General features: G+C 50.1%; 1 protein-coding gene across 3 annotated transcripts in view; it reads left to right on the top strand.

Moving 5' to 3' along the window:
• Orb2 (cytoplasmic polyadenylation element-binding protein orb2) overlaps positions 1-22,233 on the top strand; it is a 63,223-nt gene that overhangs the window by 25,004 nt on the left and 15,986 nt on the right. For 2 of the 3 annotated variants that reach the window (XR_013082306.1, XM_076788221.1), the window contains exon 3: positions 11,096-11,140. The exons of the other annotated variant lie outside the window; for it this stretch is intronic. Coding sequence is in view for 1 of the 2 variants with exons in the window: in XM_076788221.1 (XP_076644336.1) it covers positions 11,096-11,140 (45 nt within the window). In the remaining variant the exon portion in view is untranslated. The remainder of the gene's footprint in view (positions 1-11,095; positions 11,141-22,233) is intronic. 3 annotated transcript variants of the gene reach the window in all.

The raw sequence follows: 22,233 nt of genomic DNA, 5'->3' as shown, positions 1-22,233 counted from the left end.
CGAACCCACGTGCCTACCGCAAACGCGGCCATCCGATGTCGATAATCGACCCGTGTTTCGGACTTCCCTCCGCGAACGAGTCGTTTCGTCGACTTAGCAAATTAATTTCTCTCTCGCGCGCCTCGCGGTTTAAATTTAGCTCGGACCGTTTAAAAACAGACAGACAGACCCACCCGACAGATATAGGTGTACAGACGGATAACGAGAGAAAGATGGGAGTTGGAGGGGAGAGAGAGAGAGAGAGAGAGAGAGAGAGAGAGAGAGAGAGAGAGAGAGAAAGCGCGCGAACGATGACGAGATACGAGAAGAGGATTCGCCGCGACGGAAATTTCCAAGCGACGAATCGGCCGCAAAGTCAGTCGACGACATCGAAACCGACGCGTTCTGCGCGGAATGATTTTTCTCTGTACGCTCTGGATAGAAAATGTGGAAGCGTGCATTAGGAATCGCGATCGGACCGAACTATCAACCTCCATCGTCTAAAAAGTCTAAGCGGCGAAACGGGGAAAAAAAGAACGCGCGTACCGTTGGCCAAAGGTAGTGCGAGAGTCGTGTCGGGTTTGGTCAGGGGAAAAAGAAAGCGTGTGCACTGTGCAGGGGCGAGCCGTAGGCCGTAGGCGAGCAGGTACGGGCTACGCATGTCAACTAGAGGGCATTCAACTATCGATCGCATAGTTTGAGCCACCCTCCGCCAAGCCGGATCCGTCCTTCTACCACTCCCCTCTATCCCCGCATTCTCCCTCCTAGTGCCTTCTCCCTTCTCCCTTCTTCTCTCCTCCTTCGTCTTTCGTAAAGTCTCGTGCTCCATCGGGAGACCATTTTTTTCCTAGGGTTTCTTATCGAGGAAAGAGAAACAATCGAGGTTTCCGAAAGATCGTCCGTCCCCGTGCGACAGAAAGAAGTCGCGACGTATTTGGTACTCCGATCCGGCAGGAAAATAGGGGTCAGATTATACGAGGCAGCTCAGACGCTGACGGTCTATAAACGCTAGATACAAAAACAGTTTTTCCAATGTTTTCGCTATACAGTGAATTCTCATTACGAGTCAGTGCCAACCTTACAATTTGTAGTCAGTGGACGTACCCACACCACCGCGGTGAAGAGAGCCGTCTCTCGAGCTGCGTGCAACATTGTATCGGAGAAAGACATTTTCTCAGTCTTCTTGTCACTATCGCTTAGTAGCCATAGGTTTTCTGTGACTTGTAGAGGGATATGACTCTTAAGGCTCGTACAGACCTGAACATTTCGACGAACATTGCGCCGAACAGCGAACGAAACGCAAAATCGACATTCATTTCGGCGAACCGAACGGCGCGATTTTGCGTTTCGGTCGCTGTTCGAGTCTGTTAATGTTCAGGTCTGTACGAGTCTTTAGGTTCCCATCGCGCCCTGTGTATTTCAAATGCTCGTCGAGAATCTCAGATTTCGTATAATAGTCAGTCACCAGTACGGCGCAACTGACTCGTAACGAGAATTCACTGTATATGACGCCGAGGCCTGGATGATAAACGTCGTGGAGTTATCCCCACTACTGCGACGTATACCTCGTGAGGGGCCCCGAAGCTCGAGAGTACTCCGACGCCGAGGAGTATAAACATACTACGGGCTGGATCAAAGAATATACAGTGATTTCTCTGTATATGTCGCCGAGGCCTGGACGATAAACGTCGCGGAGTTATCCCCACGACCGCGGGGTATGCTCCGTGAGGGGCCACGGACGCCGAGGAGTGTAAACATAACACGGCTCGGGTATGTCTCCTGGACGATACAGGACGCTGGCAAGACCCGTGTTGTTGACATATATCGAGAATTCACTGTACCTAGCGTCTATATACCATCGGCGTTTCTCCTGCCTACTGTGATCCGACCCTAAGCGGGCAAACGAGTAGACGGGCAATACGTCGATAACTGACGATTACGGATGTTTAAATGACGTCAGTATCCGGACGATTTAACGCGTCGTGCGACGGTGGCGCGCGCGAGACACGGCACTGGAAGCTCGCGTCAACTTTCCCCATGGTGAATCTCGTTGTTTCTACTCCCCCATTCTGCGCGGCACTCGTCGCCTCCTCGTGGTCTCTTCTACGCGCGTATCCATCGATGCGAAAGCAGACGAGAGAGGAACGAGCCATCTCGAGCGCGATAACTCCATTCACGGAGAACGCGAAAGAGAAGGAAAAGCATTTGTGCGGGCGTGTACGCGTCCGGAAGGCTCTCGCGATTGACGCGACACGGGACGCGGGAACAATCAGCGACCGGCAGACCCTAGAAAATTGCTGTTCCGTTTCGTTCTGTTCCGTTCCGTTCCGTTCCGTTCCGCGTCTACCCTTTGCTCGCCTCGTCACGCCACGAGCCGCGCCGGTGAATACGCGCTTCCGCGATGCCAAACATTTTCACGGGACGCTCGTATTGTCGTCGCGCAACGATTACCGCGCGCGTCTAGACAAGTTTCCCTTCTGCTTCCCGAAACGACATTGGTCGGGCGAAACGGAGCGAAATCCCTTGCGAGTGTCGCCGATTTCGTTCGAGATTCCCGACGACGACGACGACGACGACGACGACGACGACGACGACGGCGCATCGAGCAGTAGGCTCGATGGCGATCGTGGACGGATGCCAGTGCATTTCGTTAACGACACGTCGCAAGTACGACGGGGCCATTTAAATTTAGCCCGACTCTCCGAATCGCCCGCATCGCTCTCGCCTCCTGTACGGGTTTTCGAGTCGAGTCGAACCGGATAACGATCGCTTCGCGCCGATCCCGTGAACGACTGCTTGGCGACGGACTACCGTCATTGGAATTCAAATTTCCACCGAGACCGGAACCGTGGGAGAATAGAATAGGAGAGGGGTGGGGAGAGGGGGAGGAGGTTAGGCCACCGTCGAACCGCGTTGTATGTTAATTCCGTTTGGGACAAAACCGTTCGAGGACGCGTTCTTTCCACCCTCGTCGCCTTCTCTTATCCATCGTTTAACGCGCACAAAACGTGGGAAGCCTATTGTCGAACGATTCTACGCTCGCTAACGGTTAGATGCGCGTGCTCGCGCGATGTATCCGGTCGACCGAGTTTCGGATGACGGCGACGCGGTCGGAGCCCGCGGGAAATGGAATTGCTCGATCCGCGAAACTTTTTCGCGGAGGTGTTGCGAAGCGTGCTCGGTCGCGCGTGCACGGGCTACCGCGGTTAACACGTTCCGTGCCACGTGTACCATCGGTGGTACACGTTAAACTTGATCTTCGGGCCACGTGCACCACCGATGGTACACGCGGACATATTTATTTAATGCCCAAACATCAAATGACCTGGACGACAAGTCGAGCAAAAACGGCTTGGCACGGAACGTGTTAAGGTTCCGGTCTTCGTAGACTCGCGATAAGGTAGAGTGACTACGTTACCGTCAACAAATGGTTTTACGTGACTCAAGTTTTCGTCCTTATAGAAGAATATTTTGTCGCTGGTAAAGGGCTCATTGGAAAGAGGAAGGTTCAATCTAGTGCGCGCTGGTCAGCAGCTGCCGAGATTATGCAGATATTTGGTAATATCAGCGTTTGAAGTAGGCGAAAAATTGACGATGCTCATGCCGCGTGGAATCCAAGCATTTTTATGTCATTGGATGAGTTTTCTGCGCGCACTAGAAAGTATCTCCAGCTACAAATTGAGCTATATTTTGTCTCGATTGGCGTCAGAATTCATAATATCGATAATACAGAGGAAAAAATGTGACAAGTTTAGTCGCAGGCTTAAGACCCGTCGGATCAAGACCAAGGCGGATCTTAAGTCTGAATGGAAATTATTAATTAAAAAGTCACGTGACTATCTCGGGCCCTTACCAACTGGCGGCAGCGAGCAGCCAGCGCAGCGGCCAACAGTCAGCAGCTAGGCAGCTATCCTAGCGGCTCGCGTTTCTCGTCTAGCGAGGACGGGAATAGAAACGAAACCGGGTGCAGAGATCGTTGGCGTTCCAACCGCGATAGCACGCCTGCAACGGTTTCCCTCTTGGAAACCGGGTTCGCTTGGCCGAAGCGTCTCTCGTCTCTCGTCTCTCGTCTAGCGTCCAACGTAGTCGCTAAAGGGAGCGTCGGTGATTCGGTTCTTCAGTTCTTCAGCCCCAGGACGCGACTCGTTCGGACGTTGATCCTTCGAGCCGAGCGATTCGGGGACAGAAAGCTCTCGAGTTAGCGAAACTCGCTTAATTTTAACGCGCGCGACCCATATTTCGCGAGCTCTCTTCGAATCGATTCGCCTGGCCGTTCGCGACCGCTAAAAATATTTCGACAGAGTTGGAACATCTCTCTCTCTCTCTCTCTCTCTCTCTCTCTCTCTCTCTCTCTCTCTCTCTCTCTCTCTCTCTCTCTCTCTCTCTCTACTCCCGAACTCGTTCGGTATTTCCGACGTTTTCTTTTCTGCTCTCTGTACTCTGTTCTCAAGTTCTCTGTTTTCTGTTCTGCGTTCTCGGCGCTTCGAATACTTCGAGACATCGGTGGAAACTATTTTTAACCGAGAAATTGGTAGCCACCGTGTTCCGATCGACCCTTTCTTTCGGCTCGGTTTGCGACCTACCTTCTATTCCGATCGTCTATTTTCGGTGGGATAACGTGGACGTACGGTGAGAAAAGTACCGGCGCGCAAAGTCCGAAGTTTTTGAAATAATCGGAGCGAACGAGAACCGGACACTGAGCCGTAAACACAGAATTGGCTCTGTTCTTGCATCCTAGTACAGCGAATTCTCGATATATGTCAACAACACCGGTATTGCCAGCGACATATATCGTACAGGAGATATAAATATATTCTAGAGATACAGTGAATTCTCCATATATGTCAACAACACGGGTCCTGCTGGCGACACACATTGTCCAAGAAATATAAGGTCGAGTCATAAGTAACTTCCGTTTTTTCATCAGACATTTCTCTAGGTGGCGGTTAACAGTTGATTTTGATGTATTCAACCTTTCTGTTATACCTCTTGTTGATTGACGTGGATTTTGCTCCAATATTGCCTTTAAAAAAGGTACCTTTGAAAGGTTAAAAGGTTGTCGTCGAAGTCGGAAGGACGTCCCGCCCTCGTTTCGTCTTTTAAGATCGTATCTCCAGAACGGAATTTTACAAACCTATTTCCAGCTGGCCGATCAGTTATTAGTCCTTCACCATTATTACTGCATATTTTTTCAGCTGTCGCCTTAGCACTATTGCGTTGTTTAAATTCCCAAAGCATTACATGACGAATATGCTCTTTTTGACTCTCCATTTCAGAGGTTAAGAAAAATAGTTTAACGTAGCGTGCATCACACAAAACAGTTAGCAACAGACTAACTGAACCCTCATCTGTATAGTGAAAACAAAAACTCGTTGTCTCGGTAACTCATAGCGGGTACATACGTAACAATAGATTCGACTTAACTGCATCGGAAGTTACTTCTGTCTCGACCTAATATATTCCAGAGATACAGTGAGTTCTCGATATATGTCAGGAACACGGGTATTTCCAGCGACATACATCGTCCAGGAGATATATATACTTGAGATACAGTGAGTTCTCGATATATGTCAACAACACGGGTCTTGCCAGCGACATACATCGTCCAGGAGATATATATTCTAGAGATACAGTGTAGTCTCGATTTTTGTCAACAACACGGGTATTTCCAGCGACATACATCGTCCAGGAGATATATATTCTAGAGATACATTGAATTCTCGATATATGTCAGGAACACGGGTATTTCCAGCGACATACATCGTCCAGGAGATATATATTCTTGAGATACAGTGAGTTCTCGATATATGTCAACAACACATGTCTTGCCAGCGTCGTGTATCGCTGTGTTATACACCGCGGAGGTGGGAATACTTTCGCGACGTTTATCATCCAGGTCTTGGCGACATATATAGAGAAATCACGTCGTACCCTACCCATAGTATGTTTATACTCCTTATCTCCTTGGCGTCAGAGTACTCTCGAGCTTCGGAGTATACCCTGCTGTAGTGGGGATAACTCAGCGACGTTTGTCATCCAGGCCTTGGCGACATATATACAGAGAAATCACTGTACCTTCGCGAATAATCTTTGCTCGGTGGTTGATCGTTTCCGCGTCGCGAGGACTCGAACGCGTTTCGGCGTCTCTTCGTGGTCTCTTCCGCATCGATTTCGACGAGCAACCGAACGCGACGAACGGCCCGATGCACCGAGATGATCGCGACGCTACGCGACGCTACGCGACGCGTATCGCGCATTGTCCGTGCGTAACGGAGCTAAATGGGTTAATATGCACATCCGTATCGTTGGCTACGTTATGTCACCGATGCCAGCCTAATTGAATATACCGGGCTGTAGCGATGTACCGGGTGTCTTGGATCGTCGAAACCTGCGGCGCGACGTCGAGCGACACGGAGCGACATTGAACGCGAAGCGCGACGCGTAACTGTTGTCGCAACGCGTCCGTTGCAAAACGCTCGAATCAGAATTTCACGGTTCCAGGGAGCGGATTGGGGAAAAGAGTTGATCGAGCACGATCCGATCGCTTACGTTTTGTATTTTTTACGGAAAGAGAGAGAGAGAGAGGGAGGAGCGGGAGAGAAAGAGAGAGAGAGTAAAAGAATAGTTAGACATAGAGCCGCAGACGGAGACAATGTCCGAGCCAAGGAATAAGGCCGCGAGGTCTGGGCCAGTTGTGAAAATCTTATCCAACGCTTCCACCGACTACAGTGAATCCTCGATATATGTCACCGACAGGGGTCTTGCCAGCGTCCTGTATCGTCCAGGAGACACACCCGAGCCGTGTTATGTTTACACTCCTCGGCGTCCAAGGCCCCTCACGGAGTATACCCCGCGGTAGTGGGGATAATTCCGCGACGTTTACGATCCAGGCCTTGGCGACATATATAGAGAAATCACTGTAAACGGTGGCCAGTTGATTGTCCGCTGTTCGAATTTCGTCCCCAAAAAGCCTTTGGATTACAACCTCCCGCCCCTCCGTTTTGCCCCTCGACGAAAAACGAATCGCCGAGGTACATACGGCGATTCGATGCAACTATGACAAGGTTACTAGGCGTTCGCGTTCACGTTCGCCCGCGTACAAGTGTAAGTGCATCGGCAGAAGTATGTAACATGCGCGAGCAGACGATGCGGTCGACCTTCGCTCGACGTTCCGTTCGATCCGTTGCGATTATACAACTCGAACGGGAGAGGCGACCGGTCCGATCCTGTTCCTACCTGTCCGGTCCGACGCGATTCGATGCCTCGCGCGTCGAGCTGAACGCGAATCGAGACTCTCGGTGCGGCAGGATTCTGTGCTCGCAAACGCGATCGATGCCAATCGGAACCCGTAAGTGTCGAAACAAACAAGACGGGCAAGACGCCGAAGACGTATGGCCGGTAGATTCAAGAACACAGTATAGGAATACTCGATATATGTCAACAACACGGGTCTCGTCAGCGTCGTGTATCGTCCAGGGGACAGACTCGAGCTGTGTCATGTTTACCGAGGCCCCTCGATATATGTCGCAAATACCTGGCCGATACAGGTCGCAGAACTATCCCCAGCGGGATACCTCGTGAGAGGTCTCGGATGCCGAGGAGTGTAAACGTAATATGGGACAGGTACAACTTGGATCAAAGAATAGTATCTCCTGGACGATATATGTCGCTGACAAGACCCGTATTGTGGACATAAATGGAGCAAACACTGTACACTCCTCGGCGTCCGAGACCTCTATAGCTTCGTGACCCTTCACAGGGTATACCCCGCGGTAGTTCTTCCGCGACGTTTATCACCCGGGCCTTGGCGACATATATAGAGAAATCACTGTACAGGGATTCTGTCGGCCTGTTCTCGAATCTAGCGGCCAAACGTCTTCGGCGTTTCGCTTGTCATGTTAGTTTCGACCCTAACTCGTAACCCGTAACGACAGAGGTGCAGAATGGTCGCGTGACTCGTTGGGGAAAGCGGCGTCGATCAAATAACAAATAGCAAATAACAAACAACAAATAGGTAGGCGTTCGTCTGCTTAACGCTTTTTAGGAATAGCTCTCGCACCAATCAGCGACGACGTTAGTGCCGCGAATGAGAGTTTACCGTCGCGGAACGAGGAGGCGTGGAAGCGAAGAAGCAAGGAAGAAAGTCGAAAGGCGATGGGCCGAAAACGTTGCTCGGTACCGCGCGAAATAGACCACATCGTCGCGCACCGTTTCCTTCTCGGGCAGGCGCAGGCGCACGCGCCGCTCCGCGCCGTGCCAGTCGGTTTCTCGATCACGCCGTAAAACGGAATATCGTAGATCGGTCGGTCTATCGAATTGTCATGTCGTTGGAAATGCACCGGAAGAAGACGAGGCGACGTTCGAATCGCCACCCACCTCGTGGAACACCTGTTGCTATCTCGGACCACGTCCGCGAGCTTACTATCCGTCGTCGCGTCGTAGTGTCCGCGATTAGCGTTCGCGACTTCCGTTCCAACGAGATACAATGAATTCTCGATATATGTCGACAACACTGGTTTTGCCAGCCAGTGGCGTGTGTCGACCAGGAGACATACCCCAGCCGTGTTATACGGGGTATACCCCGCGGTAGTGGGGATAACTCCGCGACGTTTATCGTCCAGGCCTCGGCGACATATATAGAGAAATCACTGTATATTCTTTGATCCACGCTGAACGTCGTACCTAACCCATAGTATGTTTATACTACTTGGCGTCAGAGTGCTCTCGAGCTTCGGGGTATACCCCGCGGTAGTAGGGGTAATTCCGCGACGTTTATCGTCCAGGCCTCGGCGACATATATAGAGAAATCACTGTATATTCTTTGATCCTCGCCGAACGTCGTACCTAACCCATAGTATGTTTATACTACTTGGCGTCAGAGTGCTCTCGAGCTTCGGGGTATACCCCGCGGTAGTAGGGGTAATTCCGCGACGTTTATCGTCCAGGCCTCGGCGACATATATAGAGAAATCACTGTATATTCTTTGATCCACGCTGAACGTCGTACCTAACCCATAGTATGTTTATACTACTTGGCGTCAGAGTGCTCTCGAGCTTCGGGGTATACCCCGCGGTAGTAGGGGTAATTCCGCGACGTTTATCGTCCAGGCCTCGGCGACATATATAGAGAAATCACTGTATATTCTTTGATCCACGCCGAACGTCGTACCTAACCCATAGTATGTTTATACTACTTGGCGTCAGAGTACTCTCGAGCTTCGAGGTATACCCCGCGGTAGTAGGAGTAATTCCGCGACGTTTATCATCCAGGCCTCGGCGACATATATAGGGAAATCAGTGTATATTCTTTGATCCTCGCCGAACGTCGTACCTAACCCATAGTATGTTTATGCTCCTCGGCGTAGGAGTACTCTCGAGCTTCGGGGTATACCCCGCGGTAGTAGGGGTAATTCCGCGACGTTTATCATCCAGGCCTCGGCGACATATATAGAGAAATCAGTGTATATTCTTTGATCCCCGCTGGAGGTCGTACCCAACCCATAGTATGTTTATACTCCTCGGCGTCGGATACTTTCGAGCTTCAGGGTATACCCGGCGGTAGTGGGAGTAATTCCGCGACGTTTATGATCCAGACCTTGGCGACATATACAGAGAAATCACTGTACATAGTTCGGTTGGTTTCGCGGTCGTTTTACCTGGTCATCCTCTCTTGGAAAACGACTCCGATACCATGACACGTCGCGCACGCTTTCGCGGGACGCGACTAGAGTCGAACAACGACCGGTGGCGGTTACCAAACTTTTCGATTACGCGACGCTTTTTTTTTACTCTCTCGAGGCAAACCGAACCCAACGTTACGTTGGCGCGTTTAAAATAAATGTCAACGCTATTGCAACGGTGGAAAAGGTCAACTTTCATCATGACGATAATCGTTCGTTACGAGACCGCATCGTGCCGCAGCAACACACCCGCGAAAAGTAAATCGCGAACGTCGGGAACGTCGCAAACGTTGCGAACAGGAATGAAAAGAAAGCGTCGCCACGAACTTTCTCGAAGCGACGTTCCGCGCAGCGTGGACAGACGGGCGAGCTGCTTCGGCAAAAAAGTCAATCACGCCGGCAATTTTGTGACGCGCGGAAAACGGGCGTCGCAAATCGTCGAAAAACGAAAAAGGATCGCCTGGAACTTCTAAATATCGTCGGTTCGTGCCAAAAGACGAATCAACCGACGGGCGACGCGACGCGGCGCGGCACCGTGCTACGCGCGCCGCTTTCTCCTCTCGGATGGATGCGTTTCCCGAGAAAGCGACATTTTGGTATAGTTCGCCCTCGTCGAACGTTTAAACGCCGATGGTCGAACGGTCGAATCCCTCGCAGAGGCTCTACCGATTTTCCGCAACCGACGCTCTCGCGCGACGAGTCGCGATGGAAATCGGAGCAACGAACTCGCGCGTCCGTTCCGTTATTCGGGGTATCGTGCTAGAGGAACACAGGTGGCGAGGATAAGAGAACCCGTTGTTGCACGCGGCAACAACGCGTCGCGTCGTGTCGCGTCGCAAATTTCCGGAAATCAACAGAAATCCGACGGGAAACCGACAATTCGCCGGTTCCGTGTTCCCCTCTGATAGTCTGTAATTTTGATAGTCTGTAATCGTTTGGGTGATAACGGTTCCAGAGGTATCGATTGGGAAGACATCGTTTCCCCCGTCGTACACACGACAGGTACGACAGGTACGACAGGTACGACAGGTAGGAGACTCGACTCGCAGGTTTTGCACCGGATCGGCTCCGATTCTTCGACGATTAGATGCACACTTTTTCGAAGCTGCAAAACCGCGTTTGACCCACATATCCGACAACGGGCTTTCGAGTCGATAGACACTTGCGACACCGCGCAACGTGATCTCCGGGAACGGCACGCTAGCCGGCCGCGGCGGTTCGTACTTTTTTCTACTCGGATCTCAAGTTTTATTAGGTTCGCGCCACTATTGACATACGATACGATACGATACGATAGCGATATCGATATGCTAATAACGAAACGAAATCGTAGGCGTAACCGTACAGCCGAATCGCGTCGACGATCGTTTCGGAAATTTCGAAAGAATCGTGCGGTGTGGACACGTATTTAATCGAATCGTTGGCTTTCTGTTTCAGGATATATAAATGCCAACACGCTGCAGTCCCTCGCGCAGCTACACGGTGAGTGAGACCTGTTCGTTCATCGGAACCTTTTTTACCTCCTCACAGTTCCTTTGGTTCGCTCCATTTCCCGAATCGCGTATTCGCCGCGATTCGATGAACCGCTCCATTCAAACTTCACGTCGACTCGGACCGGGATCTTTGGCAAAAGAACTTTCTATCGGCGGCTAATTTCATGCAAACCGTCGAATACGCGTTTAAGACCTTCCGCGCAATTCACCCGGTTGGCCAATCGCTGGAACGAGTTCGAATCCGAAGAGGAGGCGGCTTGCGAAACGCTTAAACCAGTCGCCCGAGCCTTGCGTGGAATGTTACGCGAATGTTCCTACAGCTCACACAACCCATATCCCATAACTTACAGCCCATAGTCCGCTATCTTCGCTTACCGGTGCCAACCAGCCAGCGTATACAGTCTTTTCTCGATATATGTCGCCAATACCTGGCTGATAAAGGTCGCCGAACTATCCCCACTACCGTGGAATGTAAACATAATACGGATCGGGTACAATGTGCAGCGTGGATCGAAGAATACCATCTCCTGGACGATATATGTCGCTGACAAGACCCGTGATGTTGACATATATCGAGAAAACATTGTATTCGCTAACGGTACGAAGCACCTCATCCATCTACCACCTCTGACCGATTGGGTTCTAATTTTGGCGACCGTACGAATTTCATACGTTTTAACACTTTACCGACCGGGAGATACTTCCTGAGTAGTATAGAGGGGATACTTCCCTGACGCCGGCTCTCTTCCGACGGCAACCGATTAATGGTCAGACTATACTAGGCAGGCCAAACACTGGCATAAATGCTAAACGCAAAAACAGTTACGGGTCGGTAAGCGTCGGGGACAAAAAGCCGATTAATAGGCTACCGGTCGGTAAAGTGTTAAGGGCCCGGGATAGAAAAGTGACTTTTTAATTAATAATTTCCATTCGCAGCCTTCAGACACAGACTTAAGATCCGTCTTGGTCTTAAGTCTGTGACTAAACTTGTCACAGATTTTGCTCTGTATTATCGATATTATGAATTCTGACTCTCGATTTCATCCAGAAAACTCATCCAATGGCAGAAAAATGCTTGGACTACCACGGCATGCACATAGTCAATTTTTCGCCTGCTTCTAACGCTGATATTACCGAATATCTGCATAATCCCGGCAGCTCCTGACCATCGCGCACTAGATTGAACCTTCCTCTTTCGAATGAGCCCTTTACCAGCGACAAAATATTCTTCTATAAGGACGAAAACTCGAGGCACGTAAAACCATTTTTTGACGGTAATGTAGTCACTCTACCTTATCGCGAATCTACGTAGACCGGGCCCTTAAGAGTACCGAATATGACACGAACACCGTACCGATTTTCGATCAATAAAGTCTGCTGCTCGTCGCATCGAGAGACACACGCGGTTAGACACGCGTAGAGCTGTCGCGCAAGTTCAAGGCTGCCGTTTCATATTCAACGAATGCAGATTCCGGCGCGGACCGCGACCATCGAAACAATAAATGCGTCGACCAACCGACAAGCAGACCCGTCGAGAAGTCCGATTCAGAATAGAGGAGCCCGAGGCCAAAGGGTAGAACCGAACGAGCAAATTATCAATGCGACAGCATTTCACGCCATTTCCATTCGAATGTCCGAAGGTTTGTCAATCTAAACGAAACGTATCGAAGTCAAGGCGCGAGATTTTCCTTGTCCCAGATTTCTAGCATCCTTGGCAAAGTCTCGCAGAATCGCGATCTTCTCCGTTTACAGAGCAACCTCGGCACGGAGTTCGTCGGTTCTGCGCTGCCCTGCGCAGAGCGCTGCGCAATTATAGGCTATTATCGCGAATCGAGAGCTATTCTTCACCGACGCGACGCGAACGGGATCTAAAAGCGGTATCCGATGTATCTCGAGCACGCGACGCGACGCGACGCGACGCCCGACTGTTCCCCGTCCCGATTGTTCTCGCCAAGTCTTTTTTTCTTCGTCGACTTTGAATCGTTGCTCGCGAGCACCGGATTGGACCTCGGCGAGACTAGCATAACCGTGCCCGCGCGCGGGAAATCCGTTTTCGCGCGACCATGGAAGCATTCTTCTCGGTTGTCTTCGGTTCTCTCGTACCTTCGCTGGCTTTGCCGTATACTAGCAGGTACAGTCGACAGCCTATAGTCTGTAGATTGCAGCCGGCGCGAAACGAGCTCTGCTCTTCGTAATTCGATCGGTTCGGATCGATAATACGCCTAGCGGTAACGGTACACCGCGCCGTACCGAGCCGAGTCCATCGCGCGTTCGTGGCGTCAAAGATACTCCGCGGAGAGCCGCCGCTACGGAATCGAAGAGAAACGAGATGGACGATAGCGCGACGAGTAGCGCAAGGAACCCAATTACTGTGCGGGTAGCACTTACTGTGCCTATAGTAATTACAACGTTTTCTCGACATAGATCCACAATACGGGCCTAGCCAGGGACATATATCGGCCAGGTGATACTATTCTTTGATCCACGCCGAACGTAGAAAAGGAGAGCAAAGCTCTAGAGACCTCAAGCCATAAAAATGCTTGGATTCAGGATGTCAATTTTGGGCGCACTTCTAACGCTTCTATTACCAAATATCTGCATAATTTCGTCAGAACCTTCGTCTTTCGAACGAGCCCTTTCCCAGCGAAAAATATTCTCATATAAGGACGAAAAGTTGAGGCACGTAAAACCATTTTTCGTCTATTCTTGTCGGTAACCTAGTCACTCTACCTTATCGCGAATCAACGGAATCTTGGCTCTTAACTCTTTGCATCGATTCTACACTCATAACGTCCCCCCCGAGGGTCCAAAGGGTTAATGTTCGCTATGCTTTAAAAATAAGAGTAATTAATACAGAAACAGTAATTGGTGTCCCCACAGTAATTGGGTCCCTTACCCTAGGTTGGAAGGGCGAAGGAGAAAAAGAGACTGGGCAGACCAGTTACCGAGACCTGTCTTAACGCGTGTTACGTTTCGTTTCGTTTCGTCTCGTCTCGTCTCGTCTCGTCTTGTCTCGTCTCGTATCGAGAGCACTTTCGCGTTCGACGTCGGTGTAAAAATGGGGAAACAGCGATGGGAAGGGAGCGCGAAAACAAAGAAGAAAGTTTTTCGTCGACGGATGCGGAGCCGCGAAGTCGATCGAATCACGAACCGTACCGGCCGGTGCTTCGTCTTTTGTTACATTCGATACGATTCGAGATGCAGCCGCGTCGAAAGTGCGCGAGACGCCCCGCGATTCATACTTGCGCAATCCAATGGTTTCGAAAGGTCAGGAGTGCGCTGTACGCCGTGCATCGTGGGTCCTGCATCGTGCACCGTGCACCGTGCATCACACTCCACCAATCGGATAGCCCTCTCTTTCGAGCGGATTCGTCGCATCGACATAGATTCCACGCGGTGCCATCCGAGCGCATTTCGTTTCGATCTTACTGGTTGGTTCAACTTAGATGCTCGAACAACTATACAGCATGTCCAAAATAAGCCATTCGTTGTTTGTATAGCACATAGGACAAAGCCTGCGTCAAGTAAAAAAGCAAACGTACGTCGAACAGTGAACCATCTTCGAGATATACAGTCTTTTCTCGATATATGTCGCAAATACATGGCTGATAAAGGTCGCAGAACTATCCCCACTACCGAGGAGCGTAAGCGTAATACGCGTCGGGTACAATGTGCAGCGTGGATCCAAGAATAGGTTCTCCTGAATGATATATGTCGCTGACAAGACCCGTGTTGTGGACATATATCGAGAAAACACTGAACATGTAAAAATTTTCATAAGATAGCATCACGACTGACTTACTCGTGTCCAAATATTAGGGGTATCCATAAGTAATCAATTATTTGCAAAGAATTTGTTTTGCCTTTAGTCCTGTACCGATCGTTGAAGGGGAAACGCGTGTTCTTTTACAGTTTTCGGTAAAGCAGCCTGTGTTCAAAATATTCTGAAAAGTATAATTTTTTTACATCCCTGTAATAATATGGCGGCGTCCGTACCTTCCGAGGATCATATTCGTCGTTGCATACTTTTCCATTCGCATGCGGGATTTAATGCAACGGTGACAACAAAGAAAATTTGCGATGTTTATGGAGATGTATTGAAGGTCAACAAGTGAAAATTTGCAGGGAAGGTGGCAAACTGTCCTCGATAATGATGAAGATTATATAATAAATTAAGAAACGAAAACCTGAATTTACTACAAAGTTTGTTTTATATTTCAAAATAATTGATTACTTATGGGCCCCCCTAATATAACCGTGGATTACAACCGCGATCGCGAAATCTCGTTTCCGGTACTGAAGAAAGTCGGTTTCGTATCGAAACTAGTCGAAAGAAGTAGGGGCGCGCGCACATGGTCGATAAACGCAAGGAGGCGAGCTGCCAAGGCTGCTACGCAAGATCGGGGCAATCGATTAGAGTTGAGACGCGATCGATAGGAACGGCTCGAAACGTTTCGAGCCGTGGTTCGAAGAATTTTTGCGCCGGCCCTGCCAAACACCACCTTTTACTCCCCTGGTTTCCCCGACCGTACGATAATAGGATTTTCGTGGCTCGTGACCGACGAAAAAGATGAAAAAGAAAACGCGCGAGTCGTGCGAGGCGTGCGTGGCGTGCGAGGCGTGCGAAGCGGAAGTTGGAGAGGCGGAGTGGCAACTCGTCGAGGTCGACGAGACGAGGACGCGGAGGAGGGCTGTCGTAGACGCGCGGCCTCTCGAGACGCGCGCTCGTTAATTCGCGGGATTTTCTAAGTCGTTGATAAGCTCATAATTATGAATTTTTTAAAGTTTCTCGCTCGCAAACGGAAGTGCGCGACGACGCGGTCGCTGCCGGCAAGAGCGGAATAACGCGAAATCGACATGCTCCGCTTGAACTGGACGGGGAAAAAATGAGAAAACGTTGGCGAAAACGTTGGCTCCTCTCCGATTAGCATTATCGTCGGCACTGAATTTTCGAAAACCGCTCGGATCGCCGAACATCGATGATCGGTGTAGTTTTCATCGCGCGCGCGCGTCATGGTTCCGCGTTGTTCCGCGTCCGAGTCGGAGAGGTGTATCGGTGGATCGTCGAGGAAGCCTTTATGCGCGCGTTTCTCGCGTCCGGACAACATCCGATCGATGCTGTTCTTCGAACGCGACGTCGTGCGCCGTTGCGCGTCGTTGCGCGTCGTTGCGCGTCGTTGCGATCGCTCTGTTGCGTGCCAGCGGGTCCTATCCTCTATTGCTTCGCCGAGAATAAACAGAGATAGCAATCCTGTTCCTCGCCGTTAGCCGCGGTTACGAACGAAGGTTGACGTTGCCGCGAACTCGAACTCGAACTCGAGCCGTAAATTCGTACAGTGAATGCTCAATATATGTCAACAACACGGGTCTTGCCAGCGTCACATATCGTCCAGGAGACGTACCCGAGCCGTGTTATGTTTACACTCTTTTCTCGATATGTGTCGCAAATACCTGGATGATACAGGTCGCAGAACTATCCCCACCACCGCGGGATAGCCCGTGAGAGGCTTCGGACGCCGAGGAGTGTAAACGGGACGGGTACAAAGAATAGTATCTTCTGGACGATACTTGTCACTGACGAGACCCGTATTGTGGACATAAATCGAGAAAACACTGTACAGGCATACCTGTTTTTACGTGATAGTTAGGGACCGCATAAAAAAAGTCTCACTTAGAAAATACGTCAAAGATTTACGAAATAGCAAGGCAGTGCTTTCCAGACAAAATGAATAATTAAATTGCACGTGGAAACATTTGAGAAAAATTTAATTTCTCATTTTAAACACGGAGAAATTCTTAAAATGCACACAATTCAATACTACTCGCCGTAGTTCAAAACGCGCATCTTCTTGTGACGAGAACATTACGAGGGTGTTATAATGCCAACACCGTTGACATTCATATACCGCATAAAAAAAATCGCACAAAAAAAAGATCACAAAGAGAAGTACCACCCAAAAACAGGTTTGACTGTACACTCGTGTCTCCTCAGGGTGTAAACCCCACGGTGGTGGGGATAATTCCGCGACATTTATCGTCCGAGCCTCGCCGACATATATAGAGAAATCACTGTATATGGTGAATATTGTTTATCGGGGCGATAAACTGTGAGACACGCTCGATCTGCTTGCGGTGGGTCTCCGAAAAGAAGATGGACGGTGCTTCGCGACGCGGCGGCACGACCTCTTCGCCGAGAGGAAGAGAAAAGCGCGGCGTTTCGGACTTTATCTGAAACGAAATCGGCCGACGGAGAAGCGGAGGAGTCCGAGTAAATCGTGGCGAGCAATTCGAGGGAGTGTAGGGCAGGAAGAACGTCATGAGAGAAGAATAGCAGCCCGGGCACCGTCCATGAGACGGCATTCATTATATTCTCTCGACAATGGCTGATTATTACGATAAACCCTCTTCTTCCTACGTAACCGGCTTTTCCCCTTTTACGCTCCAAATTGGATTAGAGATGACGCGCGCGTCTGTCCGCCATCGCGTCTTTCCTCGTCTCATCTGCTCTCGTCGCGTAGGGTACCTTGTGTCTCGTGTCTCGTGTCTCTTGTCTGGTCCGCCACCTATCCGTCGCCTCGCGCCACGAGCCCGTGCGAACGGTTTTTGGCCGCTGTGTCGTCCTCTCCCCTAACTTTTTCTCGCGTGCTCGCCCTTTCGAATATTCCGTGCAACGTTGGCCGCAAAGCGTGATTACGCGTGCTCTGGAACATGTCTGATACGGAACGCAGACCTCTACGGTCGATAGGGGGAGAGGGGGAACGCTCGTCTCGTTAATCGCGTGTCCCGAAAATATTCGGTCGGCTCCGGAGAGCGGAGAGCGACGCTGCAGAGGGTTTTCGAGGGTGGCCACGCTCGCCAGGGAAACTTTTGCTTTTATCGATCCCGTTGGCGACAACGCGCGAGACCGCAACGGTTCGCACGATGATCTCTCGCCAGATAAAACTGTCGAATCGGCCGCGGTTCGTCAAAAGGGCAACGGGGTTCGGCGGGGTATGTTCTACTCTATTCTGCGAGCGAGAGTGTCGACCCTACGAAGACAAAGCCATTAGGAGACCCGGAGTCGACGGGGTTGCGTGATTCCTCGGTGGTCGCGATGAGAGAAAAATACGCGAGTCGAATCGAGCACGCGTTGCACCCGCGATTGCACCCGCGCGCACCGGCCGCTAAGAAATCGTCGAGCGAGGCGAGCGTACTCGAGACTGCGAGAGCGAGGAGACGATCCGATGGCTGGAAAGGGGCATTAACCTCGATTCGCTACCGCGCGCGCGGTTTCCTCGAGGTTTACACGAATACCAGTGGCTCGGTCGGTGGTGCGCGATACGCGATACGCGATACGCTCGTGCTCGCGACTACCATGTCCGCGGATCAGGATTTCTTTTCCAGCGAACGGTAACGACCGGCGAGGCGATCGGTTACCATCGAATCGAAAGATCCTGGCGTCGGAGAACGGTTTCGGTGGTTGGGCAACGACATCAGCCCGCGTTGCGAGTCTCGTGACCACGGCCCCTATGCGAGGCCTCGCGTATATGCCGTTACTATCGGTCGTTCGACGATACACCCACAGCTATCGTCGCCAACGACCCGTATCAGCTACCTGCTCGACTTCGGTCGCTCGTACCTGGTCGGATAAAATTACGTTCGGTTTCGCGCGGCGTCAGTCTCCCTTCTTGCCACGAATTTCTTCGACTGTATCGAATGTCGTGCGAGCCCGTGCTCGCTTTTTACACGAAGAAACGAGAAAAGATAAGCCTGCCCGGGTCGACGGAGAACACGAAACGAATAGAAACAGGGAATGGGAGCGGTAGCGGGCACGGGAACGGGAACGGGAACGGGAACGGGAACGGGCGTTCAGAGGCCAGAGAGAGCTGTGCTACCTGTAATATTGATCCGTGCGAGCTTCTAGCGGCAGAACCATCGCGCTTCCGAAGGATATTCCGTAACCCTGTCGTCGAGCATCGAAACGAAACCGTTGCGCACTTGGCACGTTGTTTCGCCGCGTTTCGGGCCCACGCGACTGTACGCGTACACATAGCGTGTTCGCGTCGTTAATTTTCCTTCTCGTTTCTCGTTTCCCGTTTTCTCTCCCTGCGGGCTTTTCTTCTTTCTTTTTTTCTTTTTTTTTCTTTTTGGTGAAACCCCGACGAGGGGTTAGCAGCGACGAAGGGAGAGCACCGCTAGGGAGACACGGACCAACCACCGTGTCCCTTGGTCGAGCCGCGATCAATCCCGAAAGGGACAAAATCTGGCTGCGTGCGTCGCCCGTTATTCTCCACGGACTCGGGAAACTCTGTTGCGAGAAGCTGGCGGCGACCTTCGTTTCAGGTTTAGCGGACGTAGCTGGATTGTAGCCGGTACAGCGAATTCCCGCTATAAGTCAGTCGCGCGGTTCTGGCGAGTGACATTTAGACGGAATCCGAGGTTCTCGCGGAACGTTGCATTCGAAATACAACGGTGCACGCTGGAAACGCAAATGTCACTATCCGTCTCTCTACGTCATAAATAGACTGCTGATCTTCATGCAAAAGAGAAAATGTTTGCATCGATTGCAAGTGGTAGAAGCGCTTCTTTTTAATTATGTTAAGTACAGAAGTGACCACAAGTAAAAGAACTTCATATTTCAGCATTATAAGAGAAATCAGAATTGCTACTTTCATCTCCAACGACACCCTCCATTTCTATTTTTTAGCTAACGAATAAAAATAGTGACCAACCATACAACCTGGTCATAGTGACCAGGAAAATTGAACGTATATATACGCTAATGATGCAAATGGGTTAATTAACCCTTAACGAATCAATGCCGCCATATAAGCGGCCTGGCACTTTTACTTACTGGATCCAATGCCGCGTATATGGCGACAAAAATAAGCAAAAAAATAAAATATAAATATTTTCCTTTCTATACTTGATATAAAAATGTTGAGTCCACACTTTCTCTTCGAATGCAAAATAGCTTGGACCTGGTGGGAAATAAACTTGAAATACTTCCGGACCGTTAAGGGTTAAGCTGAAACCAATACGCTGATGTTCTTAAATTTTTTTAATATGTCCATTGCTTTAAATTCAGCTTACCCATTTTTGTCATAGATGCACAAAATCCGCAGTCTAGTCATAAACGTATGAAGCTTGCACTGACTTTCAACGGGCATTCACTGTAGAGATTGGAATTCGAACCTATGACCCGTTCGACAGCGTCGCGAAGGCCTATCGATAAAGATCGTTTCGACGATAACGAGCTGCGATAACGAATCCGTTTGGAGGCAACGAATATTTTTTGTCGAACATTTTCTGAAATCGTAGGACTCGGCTCGGCGTCCCCTACGAAACGGTTCGAAACGGTTTCGACACAGCTGCGTACGTAACGTTAAAGATAAGCGTTAAGGGCCCGGAATAGTCACGTGACTTTTTAATTAATAATGTCCATGCACAGCCTTCAGACACAGACTTAAGATCCGTCTTGGTCTTGATCCGACGGGTCTTAAGTCTGCGACTAAACTTGTCACATTTTTTCCTCTGTATTATCGATATTATGAATTCTGTCGCCAGAAACGTGCTTCAAGTTTTCGGCTTTATTTCGCAGAGAATCGAGACAAAATATAGCTCAATTTGTAGCTGAAGATATTTTCTAGTGCGCGCTGCTCTCGATTTCATCCAGAAAACTCATCCAATGGCATAGAAATGCTTGGATTCCACGGGGCATGCTCATCGTCAATTTTTGGCCTACTTCTAACGCTTATACGAGGGTCATTCAATAAGTAAAGAGACAAATGGCTATAGCTCAAAAACGGTTTATTTCAATCTTTCAAAATTAAGGCTATTTTTCAACATAATCACCCCCACAGTTATGCACTTGTCCCATCTTTCTTGCAGCTTCCTAATTCCCTTGGCGAAGAATTCTTTCGATTTACCCCGAAGCCACTTTTGCACCGCTTCCTTAACTTCTTCCACTGGACGTCCACATCGGGGTTCATCACCAACACTTGTTCGGCCACTTTTAAACCGATCAACCCACTTGTAAAAATTCGCACGGTTCATACAACTTTTACCGTACTGTATCAACATTCTAGAAAAAATTTCACTTGGTTTTACACCTTCTGCGACTAAAAATCTAATGACTGAGCGCTGCTCTTCTAAGGTGCAATCTTCTAGTGGACTTGCAATGGTGAATTGAAAATTTTGAGGTTATGTTGACATAAAATGATGAAACAGCTGATCAGAGCATATCCCAAGATTGCCAACTAACACCCCTGAAAAGATTGTACACATTCATTGAATAGTTTTAAAATTATAGAATTTGTCTCTTTACTTATTGAATGACCCTCGTATTACCAAATATCTGCATAATCTCGGCAGCTGCTGACCAGCGCGCACTAGATTGAACCTTCCTCTTTCGAACGAGCCCTTTACCAGCGACAAAATATCCTTATATAAGGACGAAAACTTGAGGCACGTAAAACCATTTCTTGACGGTAATGTAGTCACTCTACCTTATCGCGAATCTACGTAGACCGGAACCTTAAAACTCTCGGAGAGCGTGGGTCGGTGAACGCTAAATTCTCGCGGAGGCACGACAGCCATCTTCTTCGCACATTCGAGGATTAGCCCGTGTGACGCGAGCCTGCGCGCGTAACCCTAAACGAAACGGATAAGAAGCGAACCGTACAAAAGACGGTAACTCGGTGCTGACGCGGACGACCGCCGCACCGCACCGCACCGCACCGCACCGCACCGCACCGTGAGTCACGAGCGACGAGGCGCGAGGAAAGCGTTGAGCAATTTCGAGCGAGCCGCCTAGGTTCGCCCAAAATGCAGGCAGCCGGACAAACAGGGAGAGCACCGGTGACGAATTGCGAGAGACCCTCGGTCGCGATTATCCGGCCAGATTATTTCCCGCGGCTTGCAGAGCGCGTCACCGTTCTTACACCCCCTCCCCCCTACCGGGTTTACACCCCTTACACTCCTAGTCTCCTTCGGGTTTATTCCTATATCGCGATCACGCATGCACCGACCGATCGTGCTATCGTCCTATCGTCGGAAAGGGTCGTGGAACCTGCCGAATCGCGATTAAGCCTCTGCTAAGAC

This window comes from Halictus rubicundus, chromosome 5, assembly GCF_050948215.1.
Source record: "Halictus rubicundus isolate RS-2024b chromosome 5, iyHalRubi1_principal, whole genome shotgun sequence".
Taxonomy (NCBI): Eukaryota; Metazoa; Arthropoda; class Insecta; order Hymenoptera; family Halictidae; genus Halictus; species Halictus rubicundus.
Note: the sequence above shows the minus strand (reverse complement) of the source record. Positions and strands in the feature narration are given on the sequence as shown.